The 16255-nt window shown below is 45.0% G+C and overlaps 2 protein-coding genes and 1 long non-coding RNA gene across 16 annotated transcripts in view; 2 read left to right on the forward strand and 1 right to left on the reverse strand.

The window, feature by feature from the left end:
• The window catches only part of FHL1 (four and a half LIM domains 1), a 30784-nt gene extending 21127 nt beyond the window's left edge, over positions 1 to 9657 (forward strand). For 4 of the 5 annotated variants that reach the window (XM_042029181.1, XM_042029179.1, XM_042029183.1 and 1 more), the window contains 5 exons: positions 5180 to 5364; positions 6346 to 6523; positions 7022 to 7191; positions 7741 to 7927; positions 8681 to 9657. In XM_042029181.1, the coding sequence (XP_041885115.1) occupies positions 5209 to 5364; positions 6346 to 6523; positions 7022 to 7191; positions 7741 to 7927; positions 8681 to 8838 (849 nt within the window). In that variant the 5' untranslated portion in view covers positions 5180 to 5208 and the 3' untranslated portion in view covers positions 8839 to 9657. The remainder of the gene's footprint in view (positions 1 to 5179; positions 5365 to 6345; positions 6524 to 7021; positions 7192 to 7740; positions 7928 to 8680) is intronic. The other variant, XM_042029180.1, reaches the window with a different exon arrangement.
• A 729-nt stretch (positions 9658 to 10386) lies between these two features.
• MAP7D3 (MAP7 domain containing 3) overlaps positions 10387 to 16255 on the reverse strand; it is a 43600-nt gene continuing 37731 nt past the window's right edge. For 9 of the 10 annotated variants that reach the window (XM_042029168.1, XM_042029172.1, XM_042029175.1 and 6 more), the window contains 4 exons: positions 15982 to 16035; positions 15104 to 15197; positions 14497 to 14695; positions 10387 to 13419 (listed from right to left, as the gene is read on the reverse strand). In XM_042029168.1, coding sequence (XP_041885102.1) covers positions 13110 to 13419; positions 14497 to 14695; positions 15104 to 15197; positions 15982 to 16035 — 657 coding nt within the window. In that variant the 3' untranslated portion in view covers positions 10387 to 13109. The remainder of the gene's footprint in view (positions 13420 to 14496; positions 14696 to 15103; positions 15198 to 15981; positions 16036 to 16255) is intronic. The other variant, XM_042029169.1, reaches the window with a different exon arrangement.
• LOC121665207 lies at positions 13419 to 16002 on the forward strand. Its single transcript, XR_006016283.1, has 2 exons — positions 13419 to 13649; positions 13749 to 16002. It is a non-coding gene; the product is annotated as an uncharacterized LOC121665207 (long non-coding RNA).

The raw sequence follows: 16255 nt of genomic DNA on the forward strand, positions 1-16255 counted from the left end.
TCCTTCCTTCCCTCCTTCCTTCCCTCCTTCCTTCCCTCCTTCCGAGTGCCTTCCTTCCTTCCGAGTGCCTTCCTTCCTTCCGAGTGCCTTCCTTCCTTCCGAGTGCCTTCCTTCCTTCCGAGTGCCTTCCTTCCTTCCGAGTGCCTTCCTTCCTTCCGAGTTCCTTCCTTCCTTCCGAGTTCCTTCCTTCCTTCCGAGTTCCTTCCTTCCTTCCGAGTTCCTTCCGTCCTTCCGAGTTCCTTCCTTCCTTCCGAGTTCCTTCCTTCCTTCCGAGTTCCTTCCTTCCGAGTTCCTTCCTTCCTTCCCTCCTTCCTTCCCTCCTTCCTTCCCTCCTTCCTTCCCTCCTTCCTTCCCTTTCTCTTGCTTTTGTTCTTTCCTTGGGCTTTGCCGATGTTTGTTGCCCAGGGCACTGTGCCAGTGCAGTCCTGAGTGTCACTTTGCATTTGGGATTAACAGGACCCTTCTTCTAAGGGTTTCTCTGGTATTTATAGCAAACCATGCAACATTGCATAGAGGAATGCTGAGAATAGTAACTCAGGTGACAGACCAGGGCTGCCAGAACTGAGCTGAAACAGGCAGGTGTAGCCAGTGCCTGGCAGTGTGAGGCTGTGTGCTCAGTCTGCTGAGAAAAATAAAATTAATGGAGAGTCAAAAAGCAATTGCTCTTTTTCGTCCATATGCAACTGTGTGCAGGGCAGAAGGTTAACAAATTCAACCTTTTCTTCTTTCTTAAGTAGCAGAATAATCTGTAAAGTGTAAGTACAGTTTCTCTGGTTGTGTTTAGAGACCACACTTCAAGTTCTTCCTTGGTGGTTTATCACATTTAAACATACTCCCCAGAGACATTAACACATATCCTGTGCTAAGTGCATTGCTTATCAGCTGTGCTTCAGCTCCCGTTGCTGAATGTTTTGGTTCCGTTTGTTGTGCAAACCACCGTGATGCTGCTTTGGGTGTATGGCTGAACTGAGATGAACCAGCCGGGGGTGATGGCAGGAACCCAGGGGGAGGCAGGGGTTGTGTGGATGCAGTAGCTTTGGTGGGGCACTCTTCTTAGGTCTGTACCCTTCCCCTCCCAAAGCTGGCCATACTGCAGGGTGCAGATGTGGCCCTGACCATCAGTCAGCCCTGTGACTGCTTGGTGTTGGTACCACTTGAGGTGCATGGAGGCTCCTGGGACCCAAGTGTCTGAGATTTCTGAAGGATGGAAGGTATGGTTGTCCAAGGGCTGAGGTGCTGTTTCTGAAAAGTAGAAGATGCTTTCAGGGGACAAGTGGTGAAGCGGCACCTCTGTGGTCAGGTAAATGTTAGGGTTGTATTCCAGTGGGTCTTTCTGCCAAATGCCCTGATACCCGAGAAGGCCACTGGCCTGGCCTTGCACCCTCCAGCTGTAGTCAGATCCTTCAGGGAGCTACATTTAGAGAACACCCTGCCAGGGCTGGTGGGACAGGGACACCTTGCTTAGAGGGGGATTAGTTTCTGGATGTATAGCTGTATTTTTCTTCATCTCTTATTGAGGATTCTCTAGGCTATTTAAGGATGGGCACATTCTGCATTCACCCCTCTCCCTAGATGCCTGTGCTCTCTGTTTTCACCTGCTTCTCTCCAGCAGAACAATCCTCTGCACATGCCTGGGCAGGAGAATAGTTCCAGCCTGTCCATACTTTTCCTTTGCTTTCTAAATCCCATTCTGTGGCCTCAGTATCAAGCTGACATGGGGTTTGGATCCGTGCATGTCCTCAGGGCATGTGATTCTCCTGGGGCTAAACAAGAGACACTTGACCAGGCTGTCACCTCAGAGATGCCGGTCTGGTGTAAAGGTACAGCCACAGAAACTTGTGTTCAAGTAACTTCCAAGCTAAAACATCTGCATGTACCACTCTCATTCTAAGCACAGCACTGTGAAAAGAAGCACAGAGGTTCAGTGCTCTGGGTTTTAGTGGTATTTTGGTGAGTGCTTACCCTGGTTTTGGGTTGCTGTAGCACTGCTGTACCCCTGGTGTGAATCCCTACCCTGTGCTCGGCAGCTGCTGCACCGCACATTTGGGAAGTGATGAAGAGCGCAGTAAATAAAGACCCCGAGGAAGTAATGATTTTTCCATACACCCACTGTGCCTTTAGTTTCATAACTTGCCTACTTTTCAGAGAGTAAAGACAGGCCAGGGTTAATATACCTGGAAGCTCTAGAAAGTTAAGCTGTGGGGACCTGGTGCAGCTGGAGGGAGAACAGGAGATAAACAACTCCAAACCCACAACCTGGTGCCAAGCAGGCTTTAGAAATACATTTATTTTTATACAGAGCACAAGAAATATCTGCTGTTTACCTTCCATGAGAGGGGACAGGACTGCTGAGGGGAGCAGCTGTAGGATACTACATAAAGCTGAGCTCTAAAGTGCCCACAGATGTTTGCTCCATTTGGTGAAAATAATCTGGTGGTCCCAGCACAGCAGCTACTGGCCTGGGGCTCCACTATGCCACACACTGGTGGCTTTCAGGGCTCTTGTGCACCATACCCTGGGTGGGCTGCTCCTGTGGGAGGGTCATGGGAGATGGTCTGGCTAATGTGGGCTCTTGACATGGCACAGGTGAGCAGAGCCCATGAGCAGCCAGCACATTTGCAGGGGCAATGCCACCACTGCACCTTTCCTGGCTCTAGATTGGGAATTCAGGAATGATAGTACTGAGGGCAGAAAGCTTCTGGAAAAGCTGGAAGCAAATTCATGCCCCTACCTGTGCATGAGAGTGGCTTTCTGGTGTGTGAGATGGCACAAGGCAGGCAGAAGCTGCATGCACAGCCCAGTCTGGGGGCTGCCAGGGCCCAGTGTTAATTTGCCTGTGGAGCTCCAGAGCTGTTGTGATAAATGCGTCTCACATTAGTGCGTGATGTGCTACATGGGAACACGGGATTATGTTGTTCCCTGAGCCATACTTTCAAGATTATGTATTCAGGTTGAAAACAACTCTAAACCTGAGGTCAAGAAGGTTTCAATACCATTTGCCCGGGACTCTGCAGTTGCATTTCTTCCAAATAAAACCCACCTGCTTGCTAGAGTTCTGCAGAGCTGGCAGTGGCTCACATAGTTTTCATGTTTCCCAGCTCTTTATCTGTTTCATTTGCTTGAACAGGTACCTCATAGCCCTTGGTGTAGTTGTCAGCAGGACGTGACCTCTCCTGGCCCTGCCAAGGCAGCATTTCCAGACCTTGGTTCCCCCATAGAGTACAATTCCTACCAGCTTGGCCTCCAGCCTGATTTTGTCAGTTTTAGGGGAAGGAATAGGGTGTGAACACAGCCTCCCCCTCTGCTGCAGCCTCCCCATGTGATACTTTTCTTTAGGACTCTCTGTCCTGCTTTCTGAAATATAAATCCTTCAACTTGTTCTGGCCCTGTATTACTGAGAGGGTGACAAAGAGGAGACAGTGTGATGACTCTTGGATTTTAAAACCTGCAAGGTGAGTGAGGTAAGTGTGAGTCCCGCTCTTCCTGGGCCCAGATGAGGTAGGTGCTCTGCTATGATGGCAAAATGTTCATATACAGGCTCCTCTGGCTTTGTACCCAGCTATGCTGGTCTGTTCCTGGTGTGCTGCAATGGTCTGGTGAGGTTAGGCCCTGTAGCTGATGGTAAGTCTGGAATTACTGGAGTGGGCAACGGTTCATAAAAATCTGTGTGAACAGGCCATAACAATAGGGCAGACCAAGAGTATCCTGCAGCCAAGGGCTAGCCCAGTGGGGTCCCACTGACCCTCCTTTGTTGTGAGGGCACAGCCAGGAGTGACACACTGTCTCTGCACCCCAAACCCCCTACTGGTTTGGTTTACAAAGGCACATTGTATTGGGCCTGGAGCAGCATGTCTGGAATAAGCACTGTTGTAACACTGAGCTCGGTGAGGAACAGGCTCCAAGGTAGCCCCCAGGGCTGGGTGGAGTGATGCAAGGTGAGGCCATGTGATGGAGGCAGCAGCAATTTGTATAGCCTGACGATGTCTTCTCCCTTCCTTGCTCTGTGCTGACGCTGCTGCTCTATCAGAAAGACAGGACATTTCCTCTTGGCAGTTCCTGTTGCCAGACCATGGCCACGTCTCCCATCCGGTTGGTGATGATGCAGAAAGTTCAAGGCTGTGTCCTGGGGTGTCGGCCGTGCAGGGAAACAGAGCTCTGCAGCTCTGGGGCTGTGGGGGCTCGAGCGGCAGGGGCAGGGATGGAGCCGCCTCTGTGGGACTCCACAGGCTTCTGTAACTCCTATGCCCCCTCCCTGGAAGTGTGCCAAGCTAGGTTGGATGGGACTTTGAGCAACCTGATCTAGTGGCTGGCACCCCTGTCCATAGCAGGGGGGTTGGAACAAGATGATCTTTAAAGTTTCTTCAAACCCAAACCATTCCAGGATTCTCTGAATCCTGACAGAGCCCTCACAGGCCCCTCGCGGGAGTGTTGGTGGCTTCTGCTGAGGAAGGGTGCATGGAATGGAGGGAGCCCTTAGCAGGAGACTGGGAGTGCAGGAACAGATGGGTGTTAAGGGAGAAAGTGTGAGCCAAAGTAGAAAACCCTCCAATCAAGATCCCCCACACCCACTGACAGCTCCCTCGCCATGGTGGAACATCAGACCTTGGCAGAGACTTGCTGGCATGAACTGAAGAAGTACCTCTCCATGGAGGCAGATTTTTTCTTGGTTTAGGTTTTGGGTTTTTTTCCCCTTATGATTTTATATGTGAAAGCCTGGTGAAAAGAGGCGGCTGGAAGCTGCACAACAATCCAGCACAAAAGTCCTTGGAGGGCTGCAGCTTGCTGCGAGTTCAGACTGGAAACATGGAAACAATTCCACTCTGCTCATGTTTGTTGATGATTTCTGCACACAGGACCTCACTGAGGCCTGCAGTAATGAACTAAGCGACTCTCAGGGAGTGATTAGGTGTCATTAACCTTGCTTGATTCTCAGTATGCAAATAAAGCAATCTAGCATCCTTCCACTTAACCAGGGGATGGGGAAAGGCTGGTTTAGGACTCTGCTCTCCTCGACTGGAGCTGCTTTCTCTACCAAGGAGCCCTCGAGGAGTGTGATACCACCACCACATGCTCATTCCTGAGCCATCTTCCTCCCACTGATCTGCACAGTCCCAAGAAGCTGAAGCCCTGGAATTTTCAGGGCCTCAGTGCTGTCTCCTCACCCACTGTGCTTTTGCAGGAGGGCCTGGCAGCTACACCGTGGGCACGATGTCGGAGCGCTTCGACTGCCACTACTGCCGTGACCCCCTGCACGGCAAGAAGTACGTGCAGAAGGAGGGGCGGCACTGCTGCGTCAAGTGCTTCGAGAAGTTCTGCGCCAACACCTGCATGGAGTGCAAGAAACCCATCGGGGCTGACTCCAAGGTCAGTGCCGAGCACCTCAGCGGGTGATGAGGAGAGGCAGATGCTGATCGCCCTCCTCTGGTCTGGCACTGAGCTACTGTGAAAGAGCAAGTTCTTTGCGAGTCTTCGGGCTGCCAGCAGTGTGCTCCTTGGGCAAAGAGCAGTTCTGGGGTGTGCACAGAGAATGCTCATGGTCGGCTGCTTTGGCAGAGAGCCTCATTTCAGGGTCTAGATTCAGCCACATGAACTGCTGCAAATGCTGAATTGCCCTGGAGAGAGAACTGCAGGGAGCCAGCCTGCACAGGGCCTGCAAAACTCATCTTTGGGCAAATCACTGAGGTCTGATTTTTGTCAGTTTGTCAGAGGCTTATTCCTTCATGATGGAAATCAAGAGTTCTTTCAATATGTATATCTATTGAGAGCAGTTGGACCGCAAGATGGTTCTGTTGGTTTTTTTTCCTCATATTAATTTATAATACTATCTCTGATGTTCAGACACCATAACACCAGGCAGGACATGAAGAAACATAAACTGCAGGACCTGAAAATATCTGCAAGTGTGCTGGTTGAAACCGTGTTGATCTCCATGAAAATTGGAAATTGGTTTGTTGCTTCAGTATAGAAATATGATATTACTGAAGTCTTTAGCATGCACCTTCAGGGTCAGATAAATGTTTATAGCAATAATAACATACACCTGAACTAGAGGGAATGTAAGAACCCAAGAACAGATTTGCAGAACTGCAAATCTCCAAGCAGCTGGTTTGATGCATCTTCTGCCCCACTCAAAATGTATGTGATTGTGTTCAATGAGTTTGGTTAAATGTCCTTCCCTTAACTGATTGCAGAGGAGCTGTAGCTCTATGCACTGAATCAAACACACTTAGGAACAACAAATCTATCCTTTACTGCCCAGGCTGATGAGACAGGAGCTTGGCTTTTGGGCTGCTCAGGGGGAGAGAAAAGCTTCTCACTCCCTCACTCACTTTCTGTTTATTCTAGGAGCTGCATTTCAAGAACCGCTACTGGCACGACAACTGCTTCCGCTGCTTCAAGTGCTACACATCCCTGGTGAACGAGCCCTTCATGCTGCGGGAGAACAACAAGGTTTGGTGCAGCAATTGCACTGCTGCTGAGGATGCACCCAGGTGTAAGGGCTGCTTCAAGCCCATTATTGCAGGTACTGGTACCAGTGACAGGTGTCCAAGGGCCACATTCTGCTCTAGGCCATAACCAGGGTGGTTTATCAGGCTGTAGAGGCTGCAGTTAGGGGTTTGGGCATCACAGTGGAGGGCTGGAGAACCTCAGAATAGTAACTTTTGACTGTTGCTGTCACCTGTCCATTTTATTCAAGTGTTGAAAGGCTGCTTTGCAGTTAACCCTCATGTGGATAATTAACCCTAATGTCAGTCTTAAACAATTTTTACCAGAAGCTTTGCTCTGTAAATCAAGGTCCTCAAAGGCTCAGGCATCTGGTCTGATAACTATTTTAAGAAAATCTAGCAGGCCCTGGCTAAAAACAGATACAGAAATTACCAGCTCATCCCTTGTCTGCATTCCAGTGGAATCTTGGGCATAGCGAAGGACAGGTCTTGCCCACAGATATTACACTGCACAGGAGGAGGGGTTTGCCACAGGCCTGAAATCCTATATGACAAGTTATTTTTGTCTGTCGTAGGAGACCAAAATGTTGAGTACAAGAAGATGGTCTGGCACAAGGACTGCTTCACCTGCAGCCAGTGCAAGCAAGTGATTGGATCTGGGAGCTTCTTCCCCAAGGGTGATGAATTCTACTGTGTCTCCTGCCATGAGCACAAGTTTGCCAAGACTTGTGCTAAGTGCAAGAATGTAAGTCCTTCCCCTCTGCAGAGGCAGCTGCCAGAACCAGCCCTCGTGTGCCTTTTGGGAACTGGGAGAGTGAACCAGCAGGCAGACCATGCTGAAGCTGTACCAATGCTGATGTTCTTTCCTTGAGATATTGGTGCCAGCAGCTGGTGGAATGATGGGAGAGCTGACGGTCCCCGTGCTCTACAGGATCTGGGCAGGGGTTGTTGTGTTAGCTAATGGCAACACTGCAGAAACCAGTCTTGCCTTGAGGATAGTTTAAGCTCTGTAGCCGTACTGAATATTCAAATAGTGAAACAGTAGCTGTTTTACAACTTCTGCAACTGATTAGTGTGGAGTTTCAGTTACTGCAGGTAAACGAAAGTATTATGAAAGTGCCAGGTATGTGGGATTTCAGATTAGAGGGACTCAAGTGCACTGCACAATTAAATTTTCTTGTAAACTTTTTGGAAAGATCCTCTCCATGACAAAGCTTTCCCTACACCCCAAGCCTGTGTCACCTCTCTTCTCCCCTGCTGATTCTAAACCACACCTCTGCTCTTTCTCTTGCAGCCCATCACTTCTGGAGGCCTCACTTACCAGGAACAGCCTTGGCATTCCGAGTGTTTCATTTGCTCCAACTGCAAGAAGCAACTGGGTGGGAAGCGCTTCACAGCTGTGGAGGATCAGTTTTACTGTGTTGAGTGCTACAAGGAATGTGTTGCCAAGAAGTGTGCTGGCTGCAAGAATCCTATTACAGGTATGTTGGGTTAAATGCAGCTTGAGGGCAGTGGGTGCTGAAGGTCAGGACAGTGATCCCCCAAAGACAGGGAGCCCAGGGATGAGTAACATCAGAAGCAGGTCTGGTAACCCAAGCCCAATCCCAGCATTTTACATGTGATCTGACTCTAAGCCACGTGCTTGTGCTGGATGGGGGCTGAGCTAGTAACTGAGCTCTTCAGCCTTTGCATGTCTCAAATTTACCTCCTTCAAAACCCCCCTAACCAGAACTGTTTCCACCCATATCTTCGTTTGGGACCCTGAAGTCTAAAACAAGTGGTGTTTTATTGTCCCAAAGGGACATTTGTACCCCTTCTGATGTAGTTTACTTAAAACTCACTGGATTACAGAGCTCAGCCCTGAAATGTGGGCACTGCCCTGCCAGTCCCATGAGGCTCACATTCTATCCTGCAGGGATCTGAGCCCAGAAGTGTTTAGCCCAACCTGTCCTTGCTCCATGTCCCTCCTTGACTGTTTGCTGGAGAAAGAAGCCAAGGGGAAAAGCTTATTGCAGAGACATGCAAGCCTTATGCTAAGATACTTCTTTCTCCAAGAAACATCAGAAGATGCAACAAAACCATGCCTCAGTTGTCACTTTGGTATATCAGGCAGCCCCTGTGGCCCACAAGCGTAGGGAAGCACTGGGGCAGCAGGAACAGGCTGGGCTGTTTGGTGGGATAACCCAGCCAAGGCAAAGCTACTATCGCCGTCCTATAATTGTGTTCTCTCCTAGCAGGATTTGGAAGAGGAACCAGTGTGGTTAACTACGAAGATGAATCCTGGCATGATTACTGTTTCAAATGCACAAAGTGTGCCCGTGGTCTGGCCAACAAGCGCTTTGTTTGCCATAATGGAAAAATTTATTGTGCTGAGTGTCCCAAACGACTGTAATGAGCAGATGTAAGATGGATTTTAAAGCCCTGCTTTCACAAACAGTCCTGGTAAAGGAGCAGGTTTTTGCATGTTGAGAATTTTAACTATTTCCATTTTAGTGTAAGAACTAAACTAGCCTCAATATACTGGGTTTGACTTTTGAAGCTCCTGCAATACAAAAGCATGTAGCCTTGCAAAAATCTAACCTCATCTCCAAGTAACTCCTAGTATAAAGGCTTGAAATGCTGTTAGATTTAGAGATCCACACACTGCATCACCTGTGTGTGCCTTAAACAAAAACAAATCTAGTTTTAAACTTATCTGGTATATGATTAAGCTTGGCACTTAACTGAAGTGGGTTTGACAAGGCATGCACTCGGACACAGAGATGCAAAGATTGCACCTGGATCAGAGGGAACCATTATTATGCTTTTACAAGTACATACACAACATACACCACACCATTAATAAGTAATAAAAACCTTAGCTTACCCTACCACACCACATTGCAGCACATGTACGGAATGGCTTCATCTTACAGATAACAATGTTTTTGGCAGTGATACTTAGCTTAGTTAAGTTTCCATAAACTTGTTTTAGTCTTGATTTACGCATGGTTTGCCTGCAAGTTTTCCTTATCAGTTTTTTTTATATCATTGTTTAAACAAGGCTGTCTGTGTACAATTATTAATCTACTAACAAGTAGTAAATCTTTCACCTACAACATGCACATGCATTTACAAGTGCCTTAAAAATAGCTCAGACAACACTAGCTCTCCTATCATGTCAGTGTATGTTCAGTGACTGAATAAAAGTGAGACTAGTGCCTGCTTGGAATCTATAGTCTGGAAATTTTTTATTTTTTCATTCTGCCATCTTACATGACTGATGTGTCTTAGGGCTGAGCTACTGAAACCAAGTCTACTACACTGATATTGGCAAAGTAGGAGTCAGCTGTGCTGTCATTGCACCCTTAAATATCTGAGGACTAAAGCAACCATTTCCATAAACTAATTAATTTTTAAAATATATAACTGACACTGGACCATCTGCCAGAAACAGCCTGTGTGAAAAAGCCCCTTGGAGAGCATATGTACAGCCACTGTTCATGCACAGATCTACCACCCTTCAGCAACCTGAATGCTGATTTAAGGAGGTTTTTCCACAGTAGTGAAATACTTTATCAACTGGATCTGCTACAGCCATTCCCTTTCAACTACTGACAAAGAACCCTAGCAAGAAAATGAAAAGGCAGCATCTTGCTGGTCACTGCTCCACTGCCGGACTCACCCTCACAACACAGAGATGCTGCTGCTGCAGTGGAAAGGTAAAGGCTGGCAGGGAAAAGCAGGTTAAAGAATTCCTCAGTTCAGAACATGCTATCAGCAAGAGCTGAAGGTGTTAGTGCAAATCCCCTCCCAATCACACAGATGCAACTGCCAGAGGCTGCTAGTTTGGGAATCTGCAGCTAGAGCAGTTAGAACAGCACCAGAATGCATCCAAAGGTCAGCATGGCAAGGGGTGGAGAGGCCTAGTAAGGTCATATTTAACATTACAGAAATAAAGCATTGTTCAACTGCAAAGTTTATTTATTTAACAGTGCGCATGTATTTACACAGGGCTGGATCAGACCATCCAACAAATCTCAGCAACGAAAATATATCGGCATCTTTGTTAGAATGATTGTCTCTGCCAGAACAAAACAGCTATCATACAAAAATACAGTTTTCCTTTTACCTAAGGCACTGCTCTAAAGTCTAAAACAGTTCTACAGTATTTCTGAACAGCAAGAGGGAGAAGGCTGAGGGCTCCTGTTGCAACTGAGGTGTGGAGGAAAGAACAGGTGTAGTTCCAACAAACCCACTGCAAACACAGCTGCTTCCTGGATGCATCACTGGAATTGAGGGATCAGCCAATGGGTTGTAGCAGGATTTGAGACAGCTACCCTTTAAAGTAATCACCTATCCGGTCTATCTGTTACAGGAGACATCAGAAGAAGGCTGCATTATTACTTTAAGTAGCAATTTTCAGAAGATGCTTCGTTAATCTCTTCATGCTGAAAAAAGCAGGCAAGTTCAGGTTAAATAGATTATTTAATGCAGGCTTTAGGAGAAGGGAAATATATATGCAGCTTGCAGCCACTGTTATAAAGCTGGAACTGAAACACTTAGAATAATTAACATGAACAAAACATGACTTCAATGGTCTAATACTGTTATGTACACAATAAAATAATACTTCCATAAGTGTAGATAAATAAGCAATTCAAAAGGAAAACATTTTTTAAAAGCATGACACCTTAAACTGCACTGACACACAAATCTAGGGACTCGACATTTTTGTAATATATTAGAGCACATGCTGTAAAATGTTTTGATGTTTGCCAATAGATTAAAACATATCAGTGATGGTACAGCACAGCATTTTGAAACTGCCAATATTTTCACATTAGATAATAAGAAATTTTTCTTCTCCATTCAAAATTGAAGATATTCAATTTTGCATTTTTAAATAGCACATGAACCAACAAGCAACATTTTTCTAGACATAAAAAGAGAGTTCAGCTTTAACATACACTGAGTGAGTCTTTTATTTCACCAAGGTCATTTTAGAAATATGCAAAGTCTGCAGCTAAGTGGGGAGCCTCCAGTGACATGTTGTTCTACATGATACTGATATGAAAAAAAAAAAAAGACTCAATCAGGTTACTGTAAAGTCTGTAAAGGGAAAACAAGGAATAATTGAACTAGGAAACCTTATCTAACAATTAGCTAAATGAATGGAAAAAAAATTAGCACAACAGTTTCCCTGAAATGTTTCAAGGTGCAAATTAGAAGTTTGTCATCCCTCCCCTGGTGTTTTTGCAAGCTTGAAGACGGATAAAGGTAAACAAGCAGCTTTTCAAAACAAGGCCTTCGGTACTTGAGAAAACACTGGATTACTGAAGTGCAATCAGATTATTTCCAGGTCTCTAGTGTTCACAGTTCTGTCCAAAGAGCAAAGAGAAGAAAACATTTAACCATCGTAACTGTGTGTATGCCACATGCACCCATCATCACTGTCAGTCTACATCCAGGAGTGAGCACAGAACCACTTGGTCACTTACAGTCCAAAACCAGCACAGTACCTTTTCTTTTACAGGAATATTGGTTTTCAAAGTTATGTACAGAATTCTTAAACTGTATTATGTCTAAATATTTTCAAGTCCAAAATCAAAAGGCCACACTTCCTTCACTAAAAAGTTAGTGATTCTGATCACAACAGAATGTGATCAGCAGAACCACAATAAATCTGTCTATTCCCGTGGCCCAGTTCGTCACGGCCTCAAGGGAAGCCTCCATCAGGGTGTGCCCATGGGACTAAAATTCACAAGACGCAGAGTGACAGAGGAGACTCGGGGAGCAGTCCAGTCTGGAAAAGCGCTACACTTTAATCAAAGTAAGTGCTACACATCACTGGAAGGAAATGTGGATAGCGAGGCTTATTTTTCCACTAGCATTCACTTCAACTGATCACACAGTCATTTATCCCATGAAAAGAGATCTCCTGTGAAAACGGCCCTTTGGGGTTTGGCTCCAACACCAGAGAAGTCCAGTCTTACATAAACTGGCTTCCTGAAGCTTCTCTGACACACCATGCTGTACTGCATCAGGGCTTGGCTTCTCAAGTACATATGGCTTGAGATACAGCCCTGCCTCTTTCAGAAAATTCAGAATATTTTGTGTGTGTACAGCTTTATTACTCCTCCCAAAATGTAACACAACCATCTGTGGAACTTCAGGTCACTGTTACCTGCCTCAATGAAGTGAAAGACTATTTTACACTAAGTAGAGAGGACTAATACACTGCTAAGAGTCTGAAGAGACCTTGTAAGACCACACAGGTCTGCATCAAAAAGTTACAGAACATGCCTAGGAGTGGAAAGCTCTGGTGTGTAGAGTTACATCAGACACCTACTAAACTGTTAGTATCTTCAAAAGTAACGTGCCATTTAACATATCTTAGAAAAACTTTAAAGTACAACAGATGAGCTTCAATGCTGCTTGGAACTTCACAAGGGCTCAGCTGTGTCTTTGGAAGAGCCTTAATGCTGGGCCTCAGCAAGTCCCTAAAAAGGCATCAGTTGGTGACTCCTTTTGACAGAATTCAAGTTAAAAACACTAAAGAGCCTTCCCTCCAGTCTACACATGGGAAAAAGTGCCTTGAAGATAAGAAGCTGTAGTTAAGGCAAGGAGAGCAAAACGCAAGGAGGTGAATTGCCTAGCCAGGGGAAAAGACAGACAAGGAAGTCAGCTTGGATTACCTGATGAAGCATCTATTGGTTTGGTCAATGAATTCACTGCACCATCTTCCTCAAAAGCCAATTTGGGACTAGAAGGTATTGTAGCAGCATCATTCAAGTTTTGATTACAGTTACCAGCAGAGATGCTGTCTGAGCTCAGTTTGGTTGACTTGGAATGCACTCCAATGTCAATGAACTCCTCAAAAGTCCATGAACCAGATTTTCCATTAAGATTCTGAATAAGTCCAATTGTATGATCAGTTTCATGAACACCCAACTTCCCCGAGTCATCGATAACCATTTCTTTTGCAGGACGGCTAGAAAAAAAAGAGAATGGGTACTTGTATTGCAGTTTCCACATGTTTAACCTTTACACTGATTCCAGGCCAGACAATTAACAGTCTGCATACTCTGCAAAGTGCTGAATATCCCAAAGGGCATTCCCAGATATGCTCCAGCTTCCACACAGGATCTCCCCTCCAAGAGCCAACGGGGAAGAACAACTCAGCAATATATATCCACTTTTTACTATACTAACAGCTCTCAGGTAAGGTCTGGCTCTAGAAATTTGATGTAAGAATGCAACAAGTTTTTGATCATTAAGTCTTGATTTTTGTAACGCGTATTTTTCCTTTTTTTTCTCCAGCTAAGACTTTTTGAACACAAAACTAAGTCTCAGAAGACCAACAATATTTAAAGCAGATTCAAAATCTAAACCCAAATTACTGATCAATTTTCATTCATTCTTAGGACAACCAGGAAAACATCTTTATATTCCATCATTGGAGGAATGACATTAGTTTATCATCACTTTAAGAAAGTGTTCACAATGTCATTTCTAAATCATTAGCATTTAGATGAGCAAATGGAACAGGCATCAGAGGACAGATTTTCCAGTAGCAGATAAAAATACTTTACGCTCAAAAAATAAAATCTGAAATACTAAAAAAACCAAATTCCTCACTAAGGGAGGCTTCTGCATTGTATCTGCTGTTTCAGCACAACTGAAAGCGTTCTAGAGCTTTCTGTAGGTTATTCTTCCTTTTCAGTGTCATCCTCCTCCCTCTTGTTTAATGTTTTGTTAATGAGAAGAACTGCAAGGCATTTCAGTGGAAAAGCCAAAGTCAGTTTTTATAATCAACACTGCCATGTTTTTGGCTGTGTGTCTCACTTCTCAACAAAGGCAGCACTGTTAACATGGTGCCATCTAAACAAACAATTATCCTGAGCTAACCGCTCTGTGTGAGGCTGTGAGCTGACAGCACACACCACATGCCTGGAGAAAGGCATACAGACACCACAAAGCCAGCAAGGTGCTGCAGACAGCATTGCATTTCATTTAAACATAGAGAGAGAGCACATAGCTAAGTGCTCCCACAGTACAGCAGACTCACCTGGAATCCTTCAGTTCAGTAACAGACAGAGACTCCTCGTCACTTTTCAAGTCACTTCCATTCATGAGCACTTCACTGGCCTTCAACTCTGACTCATCTTGTTCCTCAGATTCTGCAGAGATCATGCTTTGTGCAGTCTCTAAACAATCCTTTGCCTCCTCCTTGACTTTCTGGACCAAGTCAACACCATTTAGCTTTCCTGAACATTGAGGGGGTAGAAAAAATGAAATACAAGGAAAAAAAGAACTTGAGTGGCAGAATTGCTATTCTAAATGAATAAAACACAAGTGCCAAAATAACCTTTCCTAGCCAAAACCTGAGGCACTTGGCTTCAACAGATTCATTTGTCTATAGACAAGCTGCCTATACCAACATGAAATTTGTTTTTCATCTTTAAAAATCCACTTGTAAAATGAAAGCATGCTGCCTGCATTTCACTCTCAAATAATTTTGTCTGATTCTGCATTCAAGAAGGGAGTCCCTCTGGCATCTCTGGGACTGGTGTCTCAGACCATCCCAGTGCTGTTAGGAGTGACCTTTTCAACAGAGCTCAAACATCACTGAGACACTCACTGCCACCCAAGCCTGACTCATCCAGCTTCCTTACCTGGTTGATCAGTCTTCTCAAGACCCAACTCTTCCTCCTCTTCAATATCCTCTCCCTCCATCACCTCCGAGGCAGACTTCCCTTCATCCTGCAACTGAATTGCCAGAGTGTTACTTGGAACTCCCTATCCTCTAAAGTTTCACAAATGCAGTCACAGCTCCCACACAAGACCATTCTGTGCCCAGAAGTGAGGCCACATGAGTTGAAAGGCTCATAGACAACCAGGTCACCCAGCAACACTCAGCTCTGCTGAGCCAGAGCCTGTGGGATCCACTTCCACCTCCTGGCTATTATTCCTGAGTTCCTTTTCCCCTCATTTCTCCAAGGTGTGTGCTAAATTTTTATTGATTTTCAGCTATTTGAAGACTTGAATGTTTGAGAACATTTATTTGAATGTTCAAAGAAGAACAATTATTCCTCAATATGCACAATTTCCCACAAAACTTAGGTCACTGCATTAACAAAAATACATCCAGTTACTGTAGCACTAGCAATCCAAAGAGAATCCAAGACTTGCTTTAAGCAAACAGATGATGCCAGGAATCTAAGTTTTTTGGGGAAAAACAGTCCTGGCGGAATGCACACAGTTAAAAAAAAAAAATCAATTACTAACCAATGTTTGTTTAAAACCAATCTGGAAGTGCTAACACCAGATAACATTGTGTCTATAGGCCTTGAACAAAAATATAACAAAGACTCCTCACCAGAGCAAGCAAAGCAGAAGAATGTGTGCAATGGGAAGCTACTGGGAATTATTCTGGTGCACCAGAACTTTGCAACTGCCGTGGAAGTCAATTTGTGTAAGGATAACAGAGGAAGACAGGATACAAGGCAAAAAGTCCTATTCTGTCATTATACAGATCCAAACAAAAAAGTACCTTGGATTCATTTTGATCTGATTTTCGTGTTCTCTTCATTATTTCTTCGATTCTCTGTTAAAACATGGAAAACATTTGCAATGATACAGAGCTTTATATTTCAGCATTCTGGTTAAATGCTCATCAGTCATAATACATTTTTGTATTTCATGAGTGTACTATTTTAATCACTGTTTTTAAAGTTCACAGAGTTGGCAGTCTTTAAAAAACCACATTTCTATTTAATTGCATCTGAGACCATTTGCCTGTTCATTTTAGGCTGAGAATTCAAAAC

This window comes from Corvus kubaryi, unplaced genomic scaffold, assembly GCF_017639235.1.
Source record: "Corvus kubaryi isolate FWS band 111438036 unplaced genomic scaffold, C.kubaryi_AGA036_p1.0 37322, whole genome shotgun sequence".
Taxonomy (NCBI): domain Eukaryota; kingdom Metazoa; phylum Chordata; class Aves; order Passeriformes; family Corvidae; genus Corvus; species Corvus kubaryi.